The 11,895-nt window shown below is 47.4% G+C and overlaps 1 protein-coding gene across 3 annotated transcripts; it reads left to right on the top strand.

The window, feature by feature from the left end:
* The first annotated feature begins 4,148 nt into the window (after positions 1 to 4,148).
* On the top strand, positions 4,149 to 11,832 carry Krt20 (keratin 20). Of its 3 annotated transcripts, none has more exons than XM_055620573.1 (7): positions 4,149 to 4,624; positions 7,049 to 7,131; positions 8,867 to 9,023; positions 9,389 to 9,550; positions 9,738 to 9,863; positions 10,728 to 10,948; positions 11,659 to 11,832. In XM_055620573.1, exons 1-7 carry the CDS (start codon positions 4,214 to 4,216, stop codon positions 11,777 to 11,779), a joined length of 1,281 nt encoding a protein of 426 aa, XP_055476548.1. In that variant the 5' UTR covers positions 4,149 to 4,213; the 3' UTR covers positions 11,780 to 11,832. The 3 variants fall into 3 exon arrangements, with proteins under 3 accessions (XP_055476548.1, XP_055476547.1, XP_055476549.1); XM_055620572.1 differs by having other exon boundaries at positions 11,656 to 11,830; XM_055620574.1 differs by lacking the exon at positions 11,659 to 11,832 and adding an exon at positions 11,376 to 11,615.
* Positions 11,833 to 11,895: the final 63 nt, after the last annotated feature.

The following is an 11,895-nucleotide window of genomic DNA, read 5'->3' as shown; positions in this document are numbered from 1 at the left end:
TGTGTACTAAGGCTGTGTGTCAGAAAGCCTTGGCACATACATGCCATAAAGCCTTGGTGCGTCGCAGGCTATAGCATCCAGGGTTATGTGATTACACTCCACAGTATTCAACCAACAAGGAAATCACCTAACAGCATACTTCTCATAACATTTCCCTGTCATTAGGTGACTCATAGCTGCGGGCGATAGTCTCACTCTGATCACCCCCTGAGATAACAGATCCACCAAACTCCCAAGTCACAGCTGGGCAGAAGCCCCAAATAAGGGGAAGCCATAAGCCAGAGGTGCTGTTTGAACTCGGTACAGGACAGCAATAGACGTTTGGGTCGAAGCTGCTGAGCCCCTCCCCCTTGCTGCCCAGCTTCATCATCTCTTCCTCCTCTCCCCATCTCCTGGTTGCCAGGAAACCTCTCCACAGCCTGCACACTTCACGTCTTCTTATCTGACCTATGATAGCTTATCCATGCTGTGGGGAAAAACGAAAGTAGAAAGACCTCTGAGAGGTATAACAGCCTCCAAACTACTGCCCGGCTTAACATTAATCATTAACATTCAGCCGAGTTGTCTCAGAGGTCAAAGTGCGCCTCGATCACACACGGAAGTTGCAATCTAGTGAGTATCTTTTTTTCAGACGAAGTCATCAAACAGCCTGGAATAGCAAGGACTCTAAATTCACACCTATGTGTACAAATAAGGGTCGATAGGGCCTTTATTGGGTCTCTGACATTATTCAGAAAAACGATTTCCTGTGGCTTGATTTCCTGTACTCACTTTAGAAGCTGGAAGAACCTGCCAATGAGTAAACCTCAATGACACATCAAGGACCTAGTGTAAAGACAGATAGAGGCTCGGATCAGAATGTTTCTCCTCAAACAGATTAGTGGATCAGATGTCAGAGCCTCGACATTCTTGCCTTCCAGTATCAGATTTCCGTTCAAATTTAAAATGTCAGAAAACTATAAATATTATGCAATAATGGGTTTAAAATGTCAGAAAACTATAAATATTATGCAATAATGGGTTGGACAAAACATGAACTCATCTCTTCGAACAATTACATGTTGGATTTTTAACTCAGACTTAAACATAACAGAGTCCAGCCACAAGGAGGAATTGTGTTAAAGAGGAGAACACAAGTTATAACGTTTGACCGTTGTGTTTCTATTCCTTTCTATTACAAGGCTGTTCCAGTCAGCCTGTGCTACTGTGACAAAGACCCGAGGTGGGTGACTCAGAGGAGAGGCTTCTCCGAGCTCATGATTTCAGAGGTTTCTGTCCACAGTCAGCCAGCACCAGGGATCCAGCTCGTGAGGGCAGGAGTGCCTGATAGAGATGCCATCCTCAGGGTGGGAGCCAGGAAGCAAAGGGAGAAAGAAAGAGCAGGAACCCTTCCAAACCACATCCCCGGTGACACGCCTTCCTTCCACCACAGCCCACCTTCGAAAGGGCCCAGCGTGGCACCTCAGACCAGGGACCAAGCCTTCAGCACGAGGGCCCTCGGAGAACAGCTCAGACCCACACTCGGTACCAACTATGGATTCAGGTGTTGCTTTTAAACATCTTCAGGGTATGTGCTAGTGCTAGTGGCTGAGACTCAGAGCAGACCCACCTCAGATTTTTTTTTCCAGTGTTAATGGTATAATTTTCCAATGGCTTTAATCAAACAACTTTCTCTCCTACCCCATTGCTCAATACCAAACATCACACACACACACACACACACACACACACACACACACACACTGTCTGCATGTCTCTAAAAGCTTGCTAACTGCAAGTTTCAGCTGTGACATCTGTTAGCAAAGTGATCTGTGACTCCAACGCACATCAGGATCTGCTTGCTGCGTGGCCAGCCATCGACGGTGAGCGCTTGGGGCAGGTTAGCTGATGGGCGGGCGTGTGAATAGGTGGCAGTGCAAAGGCTGTCCACACATGCCACTCAGTGCCCGAGGCAGGGCTGGCACTGTCAGTTTTTAACTCTGTGTAGCTTCTCCTTTACAAAACTTACAGCTGAGATAAAACACAGCACAAACTCTTGCTTGAAGGCACGCTATTTATAAGGCAGAAACAATGCCATCTTTATTTTAGAAGAAAGTTATTTGGAAGAAGAAGCAAGCAGATTCCAAATTTGCTTCCGTGTGTGTGTGTGTGTGTGTGTGTGTGTGTGTGTGTGTGTGTGTATGCTCTGGCTTTACTCACACGCAAATCTCCTATCAATAAGCATTAAGATGGGAATCAGTTGTGTGTTTTCTGTGACCTTCCCAATACCTTCTAATTAATTTGATTAAAAGAAACGGCGCAAGTGTTTCAAGAGAGGCGACTTTTTCAGTCAGAAGTCCGAATGAAAGGGACCTCTGTGAGGAAGCTCGTTGCTCCGTACACCCAGGGAGTGCTTACCCTCAGCTCCCCGATGGTGAGACAGTACCCACAAGAGTGCATAGAGGAAACAGCAAATTTGCCTGCAGAGAGACGGACTTGGCCTCTAGGAGGAAGGTTTACTACTCAAGCGAATCAATAGACTGAGTGGCTGAGGCTTGGAATAATTGCCCTCTTTCATCCGTGGCCTCTGGAGGTTGGGTGTGAGTCCCTGAGGCCACCCGCAACCTTCCTTCTCGGGGAACCACTTTGCCCCAAGTGCAGGAATCTGCAAGGCGGAGCAAGCTTCTGTAGCCGGATCCACCAGGGTCCTGCTGCAGCATCAGGATGGGAGAAGCAGAAAGCATCTCCTGATGGTGTCCAGCTGGCCTCAGACAGGGGAGGCAAGCTCCTGCTCACAACACGCCCCGTATAAAAACTGAAGTTGCTCAGTAATTTAAGTCTTTAAAAGCACTTTTCAACCATTAGATTCTAGTATTTAAAGATATTTGCAAGGAGCCAGGCACGATGGCACATGCTTGTAATCCCGGCACTCAGCAGGCAGAGGCAGGTGGATCACTGTGAGTTTGAGGCCAGCCTGGTCTACAAAGCAAGTCCAGGACAGCTAAGGCTACAAAAAGAAACCCTGCCTCAAAAGAAAGCATATAAATAAATATATACATATATATGCAAGATTTTTATAATAAATTTGTTTCAAAACAAAGAAGAAAAAACTCAGGAGGGGCTCCCAAGGGCCCCCATCTGTAGCCTAGGAGTTCCTGACAGTTGTAAGCAGCTAGAAACCAGGAAGAGGATCTATGGCTACGGACAGGTTGCCCACGCCCTAGCAGGTGGATGGCCCCACACCTACAAACACACACGCAGCACTAATTAGATTTGTTGGGTTATTTTCTTTAAAGGCGTAAAGTTGGGTGAGATAAGTGTCAGAGCCTCTGGAGCAGTTGGAGAGGGAAGTCAGGGTGGGTATTACCAAGGTACATTGAATACATATCTGAAATATGTAAAGATATTTTTAAAATATATTTTAAAAACTCCAAGGTCAACTGATCCACCAACCGCCTATCCTCATTTACAGATTTACACATTCACCATAGTTAGCCCTGGAACTCTCTGCATGCGTGCGCTTTGAGGCAGGGTCGTTACGCAACACTGGGCTAGCCTGGGACTCCTTACTTAAACCAGGCAGGCCGAAAACTTGTATCGATCCTCCTGCCTCTGCTTCTCAGGTGCTGGAATCACACAGGTGTGCACTAACCCGCCCAGCTTCCTTCAAGATATTTCAACAGACTGAAACTTTAACTTCTAAACAAGGGTAAGCTTAAAAGCCAAAGTTAAAGGACCATAGAAACAGAGGTTCTGAAAAGCCATGCATCATCCAAACCAGCCATTGCCTTTTCTCACTGGGGTGACTTACCATCATGTTACCACAGCTGTCTTGTTCAATGCCTAAATTATTCATACAGATTGTAAATATTCTTCATTTGTATACAGGGATAAAAAAGAAAAACCTGCCGGGGCAGGTGCAACCTGAAAGAATACCCCTTCCTCGTTCTTTTTGTTACCTCTGTTTATTAAAAAGAGATCACCCCCCCCCCAAGAAAAGCCTTTAAGAAGTGCCTCGGTGCCTCTGGTAGTAATTTCTGGAATGGAGTGAAACATATTGCTGTACAAAAGAGGAGGAGGGGGAGGGGGAGAGGTGGACTGTGTCATTCCTGAGGTGGCATGGCAGCAGAGGAGGAGTCTCCTGGACTCTATAAAAGGTCAGCTCCACCACACCGCGAGACAGACAGGCTGTGCTCCAACTTCAGGCTCTAGGTGTTGCCTCTCAGCATCCCAGATGGATTTCAGTCGTCGAAGTTTTCACAGAAGTACGAGTTCCTCCTCACAAGGCCCGGCACTCAGCGTGAGTGGCTCCCTGTACAGGAAGGGGAGCATGAAGCGCCTGGGGGCTGCGCCCAGCGTCTACGGTGGAGCCGGAGGCCATGGCACTCGGGTCTCCGTCTCCAGGTCTGTAGTGAACTACGGGAGCGACCTCTCCAATGGAGGGGACCTGTTTGGTGGCAATGAGAAGCTGGCTATGCAGAACCTCAACGACCGGCTGGCAAGCTACCTAGAAAAAGTGCGCCTCCTGGAGCAGTCCAATGGCAGACTTGAAGCCCAGATCAAGCAGTGGTACGAAACCAATGCGCCCAGCACCATCCGGGACTATGGTCCCTACTACACACAAATCAAAGAGCTGCAGGATCAGGTGAGTCACGAAGCCTGGGATTCCTACCTTGCTGTTCAGTTGCGTAACAGATTAAGGGGGATGTGTGCTAGGTGACTTCAGACACATGAAGCAGATTAGGTTGAAATTTAGAAACGAAAAACTAATTTTATTTTTATCATGTGGTATCTATAAACAGGGTGAGTTTCACTCACACTTTTTCTAAAACTTCAACCAGATTGCATTTTAAAATGTGATGATTTTTATCATCCAAAATTAGTCTGTGTCTTTGTCATGGCTTACAATATCGGGTCTTTGTGGTGAATAACCTTATTTCTTAAAAGAGCTGCAAGAGTTTCTATGTGAGTTTGCCACTAGATGATACTAACTTTGAAGACTCAAATCAATTTAAAGAGCTTTTTCTCCTTTCGCTTAAATGAATGTTATAATACAAGTATTAACCTACTATTGGCATAAGTAATAAAAGGGTTTCGGGGGTAGAGACAGAATACGGAGATTAATGGTATCTATTGATTGATAGATGGGTGGGTGATAGGTGGGTAGCTGGGAGGTTGGATGAATGGATGGACGGACAGACAGATGGACAGACAGATGGGTGGATGAAATAGTTATTCATACAAGATCTCACTGTGTATCTCAGGCTAGTCTGGACCTGACCACCCTCCTGCCTCCATCCCTCCAGCACTGGGGTGAGAGAAGTTTGCCATCATGCACAGTTATGATGCCTGGATTTTTCCTAATGTCTTGTTTAGTTATCTCCTCACTATCACCAAGCATTTTATAATGCACCTCCACAATAATAAAATGTTCTATTACCCCCAATTCAAGTTTATTGCAGTCATATCGTAATCTGGTCCTGTGTCATCCAAGGTAGACGGGGTTCTTGGCGGAGTAAAACTGGCAGACTTTGCTCCTGAGTGAGGATGTCAAGCCATTTGCTTTGCTCCAACATTCTTATCTAATCAAGAAAAGCATCCCTTTCAGTTTTGTTTTGTTGTTTTTTTTAAATCATTGCCCCTTTGGAACAAAGGACTTTGACTTACCAGAGGGGCCTCTTTTCTTGAGCTGTATTATAGGCATCAAGGCAGCTTGATTCAAACTTCACAGAAACCATCAGCTCAAGCCGCTATGGTGACTGCCCTTCCCGTCAACCGGGCGTGCCTGCAGGCTTTTTGCTACAGCTCATTCTCCAGTACTCTGTCAAGGTTGATGCCTCTGAATTGATTTGGGGATTATCCATGATACTTAGGCACAGCTATTAGTGTCCACTTGCTGGAAGCCTGTCAAGAGACCTCTCTCCAGGAAAAGCCACGGAAAGAGATGTGTCGCACTAAGGTCTGCTAGAGGTTGACCTACAACCTGAAAGAATACAGTGTTTGCCTTGACACATAAGAGCCTGAGCTCAGCACCCTGGTTAAAACACAAAATTGGAAGCCGGGAGAGTTGGTGCACGCCTTTAATCCCAGCACAAGGAAGGCAGAGGTTGGCAGATCTCTGTGCGTTCAAGGCCAGCCTGGCCTACAAAGTTAGTCCAGGACAGCCAGGGCTACACAGAGAAACCCTGTCTCAAAAAAATAAAAATAAAAATAAAAATTGGAGAATGATGGCATGTGCTTGTAATCCCAATGTTGGAGAAGTAGAGACAAGCAGATCCCTGAGGCATGCTGGTCAGACAGCCTGGCCTACTTGGTGAGTTCCAGGGCAAAGAGAGACCCTGTCCCACCTCCCCAAAAAAAGGTAGACAGTGCTTAAGGAATGACACGCAAGATTGTCCTCTGACCTCCACATGCACACAGCTGTGCATATGAACACATACACACAGAGAGAGAGAGAGAGAGAGAGAGGGAGAGAGAGACAGGGTGTGTCCATCCTCCTGTCCTGTGCCTAACTCCTAATCAGACGGCACATTCTCATTCAGCCACCATTTCATAGGCACCAGCTGGGTCCTGAGCATCACACACAGCGGAAGATGACTCGAAATAAAGTGCTTTAGGTGGAAACAGGCGTGGACAAAGGCCACTGTCACTCAGAGAGGCAAATGCTGGAAGGCCGTGAAAGGCAACAGCCGCAGGGTCACGTCCACTGCTAGCACTGGAGGATGTCACTAAAGCCTCCCCACCCCCACCCGGAAGCCATGCTGTCTGAGCTGAGAGTAGCTCACCAGGGGAGAAGGGATAGCAGCCACAGTCTGGGTGTTAACAGTGCCACAGAAAAGGCACTCCAAAAGGGTTCATTCTGTACGATGACAAAGAAAATAGGCCACACCGAAAGTCCTGTTTTAGCTCTAGTACATTAATACCTTCGTCACTATTCCTCTCACTTATTCTCGCATGGACATTCTTGAAGTGGACACCATTTCTGCTGCAATTACAGTTGTCTCTGAGGACAAATAATATCGTGCCCAGGTAAATGTCAGCCTTTCTTTCTCTCACGTTTTTTTTCCAGATTAGAGGCTCGCAAATACAAAATGCCCGCTTAGTCCTGCAAATCGACAATGCCAAGCTGGCCGCGGAGGACTTCAGGTTGAAGTAGGTTCTCTAAACCACAGCAAAAAGATGTTTGTGTGTGTGTGTGTTTATTGTGTTGGTGTGTGTGTGTGTGCATTGCTGTACTATGTATTGTGTTGAGGGGTGTGTGCATGTGTGTGTGTTGGTGTGTGTGTGTGTGTATGTTGGTGGGGGATTTGTTTGGGCTTCTATTTTTGAGATAGGGCCTTGCTGTGTAGCCCAAGCTGGCCCCAAAGTCAGCATCCTCCTGACTCAGCCCCTAAAGACCTGGAATTGCAGGCGTCGACCACCACACCCAGCACCACGGTAGTATTTTCCAAAAAGCAATCATTTTAGTAGGGTTTTTTTGTTGTTGTTGTTATTTATTTAGCTTGTATGTAGGTACGAGCGGGGGTGGGGGGAAGGAGAAGGTGAGGAAGAGGATAGACAGAGAGAGAGCACCACTGTAAAGATCAGAAGACACTGGCAGGCCTCAGCTCTCTCCTTTCTGCACAAGTGCCCTTCTGTGACGTGGGAGCCACATGTCTCCACTGGGTGACCCTCCACAGAATCACGCCACGGACACATGTGGCCCCCACATCACAGCCAGATTCCACGGGCGAGTCCTGTACCTTCCGGCATGCTGGTGTTCTGCAGTCTCATCCAGTCAACCCACGAGCCAACCTATATTAATACACTTCACATTGTGTTCACCTTCTTGGACACGCTCATGTTCCCTCAGGGCTGATGAACAGTAGGGCCTCCTAGGGGTCCCGGTCTGCAGGATGTGTCCACACCAAGGACACTGCAGTTTAGGACAGTGTTCTGACACTGGAGGAGAGTACAAAGAAGGAGATCAAAAAGCAGGCCTGAAGGTGAAGCAGTTAGGTCTCTGAGCGCCAGGGTTACTCATCGGCAGCTGGGTACTCTGTCATGTTACCTCTTTGTCTGTTTGCAACGGTGTGTTCGAATTTTTGTCTTTGGTAGGAGGTTGTAGAGGAAAAGAAATCACTAAGATGACTCACAGTGGATGCATCTCTTTACAAAAATGATGAAAATGAGTTCACCCTGTAAAATTCACAGTTGAGTTGTTAGTTTCTGGAGTGTTTGGGGGCCATTGTTTGTTTGATTTGGGATTTTTTTTTTTAATTTTGGTGTTGATTTGGCTTGGGCTTTTAGGTTTGTTTCCTATTGTTTTTACAGATCAAGCCCAGGGCCTTATATGCAAACATTCTACCACCCGGCTACAACCATAGATCCTGAGTTTAGCAACTTTTCAAAGCTTCAGACTGCAAATGAACAGAAACTATATATGTGTGTGTGTGTGTGTGTGTGTGTGTGTGTGTGTGTGTGTGTGTGTGTCTGTGTGTCTGTGTGTGTGTCTGTGTATAAGCATTTTGCCTGTATGTATGTCTGTGCACCATGTGTATGCCTGGTGCCCACAAAGACCAGAAGACCAGAGAAGGCATCAGATCCCCTGGAACTGGGGTTACAGATGATTGTGAACCACCATGTGGGTGCTGGGAATTGAACCCGGGTCCTCTGCAAGAGCAGCCAGTGCTCTTAACCACTGAGCTGCCTCTCCAGGCCCAGAGACAGATTACATTACAGAGTAAATGATCTGGTTCCAGATTCTCATTCTTTTTTCTTTTTTCCACAAATATGTAAAGGAAGTTGTTATAAAGTACAGGGATCATCTATCTCATTATATTACATTACCTCCTCTATGACAGCCTCAGAAGGACTTGATTGTGTCTGTATCTGCACTCACTGCCAGGTTTGAGGCCGAGAGGGCAATGCGTGTGACGGTGGAGGCTGATCTCCAAGGCCTGGGCAAGGTTTTTGACGACCTGACCCTTCAAAAGACAGACTTGGAAATTCAGATTGAGGAGCTGAACAAAGACCTGGCCGTCCTCAGGAAAGAACATGCAGAGGTGAGAAACACGCAGACATGTCATAAAGGAGTGACGAGGCAGCTCCAATAACAAAAGTGAGATGGAAGAGAAACGGGAAGTAGAAAAAGAGACGATAGTGATGGTGGTGGTGGAGAGGGAGGTGACAGTGATGGAGGTGGTGACAGTGATAAAGTCAATCATGACACCAACCCTAACTTTTTTTTCGTGAGGTTACTCTCCGTTAAGTCACCGAAAGCAGTGCCCAGATCACAGGACACCGTCTTCTTGTTTCCTTTCATCTTTACTCATCCGCAAGCGAAAGAAGTCACAGATTCATTACACCCTTTTCACACATTTTGAGAATGTGTTTGAGACTAACCTCACTGAGACGCTCACTCTCGTAGGAAGTCGAGGCCCTTCGCCGGCAGCTGGGCAACACTGTCAACGTGGAGGTAGACGCGGCTCCGGGCCTGAACCTGGGAGAGATCATGAACGAGATGAGACAGAAATATGAAATTCTGGCCCAGAAGAACCTGCAGGAGGCCAAAGAACAGTTTGAGAGACAGGTAATTCCAGAGTGTGAGTGGATGTGTGTAGCTCTGCCCTACAGAAGACAGCTCATCTGGTCTCTCTCTCTCTTTCCGTCCTTCTGTCTTCTCTTCCTTTCTGTTCTTCTTCCCCCTCCCTTCCTTCCTCTCTTTCATGCCTTTCTTTGCTCACTTTTATTATTATTGTTGTTTCTTGGAATGCTAGAGTGAAGCTTTGCAGCAACAGGTCACGGTGAACACCGAGGAGCTGAAAGGGACCGGGGTTCAGGTCACTGAGCTGAGACGCACCTACCAGAACCTGGAGATAGAGCTGCAGTCACAGCTTGGCATGGTGAGCTCTTCTGCCCTCCGGGCGGCCCCGTTTAGTCTGTGCCGCCAAAGGCCTGTGCTCAGAACTGTGGAAGCACAGACTCCCGCACCAAATAACCTCTCCCCTGGCAGAGCCAACAAGGAAACAGGTCCAACGGCTAATAATAACCACACAGAAAGAAGCTGAGGCAAGGGCAAGGAACTGTGCAAATACAGAGGAAAGAGCAGATCTTGATGATTCCACGGGAGAAAAATCACATTTGTCCTGGATCTTAAATCCAAGATGAGCTTTAGTTTGGAGGAAAAGAGTAGAGACACTGCAGGTGAGGGAAATCCACACATGCCCACGGCAGGTTATGCCGACAGCATTCCCGGGGTGACTCCCAGCATTTCATTTCAGGGGCCAGAGATGAAGGGACAGACCTGTCTGGGTCATGGCAATGTGGCAGAAAAGAGAGAGAAATAGCTGAGCTGTGGAGTAGCCCTTAGCATTGAATCTCAGGGAGGATAAAAAAAAAATGGCAATTTTGCCTGCATTTCATCAGCCAAAGATCAAGCCTGGCCCCCACCGGTGGAGACCTAGTCCTCCACTGACGTCACAAATCATATGGCCAGGCCTACCGAAAGCATGGTAGGCATGACCTCCTCCCCAGGGCACAGGGCATCGTACAGTAGACACAAAGCTCACAAAGGGGAAAATAAAATCCGAGAGATGGCAGGCGTAGCTGGCTGGCTGAGGCTGGCTACCTGGGAGGAAGGAAAGAAGAGCTGGGAAAATGGGTGGTGCTCAAAGGCTGCAAAAACGTCTTCCCAAAAGGTAACAACCATGCTGCTGCTTGCTTCAAGTCAGCAAATAAGGGACCCGCTCCTTGTCTTGCCCTCTTAGAAAGAGTCTCTGGAGCGCACCCTGGAAGACACGGAGGCTCGGTACGCCAAGCAGTTGGCAGCCATCCAGGGAATGCTGAGCTCCCTGGAGGCCCAGCTGATGCAGGTCCGGGCTGACATGGAACGCCAGAACCAAGAATACAATATCCTCCTCGACATAAAGACTCGCCTAGAGCAGGAGATCGCCACCTACCGCCGCCTTCTGGAAGGAGAAGATGTAAAGTAAGGCCCTTGGCACCACCCATGGGAATGCGTGCCCGTGTCTGGTGGCAATTCTCTTTCACAGTCCTTGTCGAGGCCACCCCCAGCCCAAGAGCAGTTTTACACACGCATCCATGAGACCAAAATACACCAAAGAGCCAAAAAAAAAAAAAAATACACCCCACATATCAATAGCCTTTGAATGAGGTCTTGCGGTGGGACTTAAGCCAGAAGCCCCGTTCTCCAAGTGATACTGATCGTGCTTTTATCAATTCTTATGCCACATGGATGATTGGAAGCATAATGACCTTTTGGAAACCCAGGCCCATGGGAACCAGTTTGTGAATGCGCAGGATTGGGGCAGCAGCCACCCTCACACACAAATCCAAGGACGTTAGGGGGAGGACACAGATTTGAACTCCTAGCCTAACTTTATTCTTCGCTACAGACTTTCCTGCTAGACGATAAGCTTGTCGGTTTTGACACTGCGCATTTTCCAAGCTACAAAGCGGAACGCTCCAGTGTGAAATGAGCACCACCTAAAGGGCAGAAACACGAAAATAACATTTAACCAGCAGGGTGAGGAGGGACGCTCCCCAGCTTTGACCAGGAAATAATGCTGTCTTTCTGTTTCTTTCTTTCTTTCTTTCTTTCTTTCTTTCTTTCTTTCTTTCTTTCTTTCTTTCTTTCTTTCTTTCTTTCTCTTTAAAAAAAAAATGACAACACAGAAGCACAGAGTTCCAGCTGAGCACTTTGGAATCAAGGGGTAAGTGTTCTACGCTTGCCCGAGTGTTCTGTATGCTGAAATCTCAGCAGCTCTCTGGCAAGCGCCTGTCACTGAGGGAGAAGTAAAAGATGGAGGGGGCCTCATATGCACCAGGAAGAGCCGGGTTTTATTTATTTGTTTGCTTTTTAGTATTTGTTTGGTGTGTGTGTGTGTGTGTGTGTGTGTGTGTGTGTGTGTGTGT

The sequence above is a fragment of the Psammomys obesus genome, unplaced genomic scaffold (assembly GCF_907164565.1).
Source record: "Psammomys obesus unplaced genomic scaffold, mPsaObe1.curated_primary_1811, whole genome shotgun sequence".
NCBI classification, from domain to species: Eukaryota; Metazoa; Chordata; class Mammalia; order Rodentia; family Muridae; genus Psammomys; species Psammomys obesus.
This window is presented reverse-complemented; position numbering and strand designations above follow the sequence as displayed.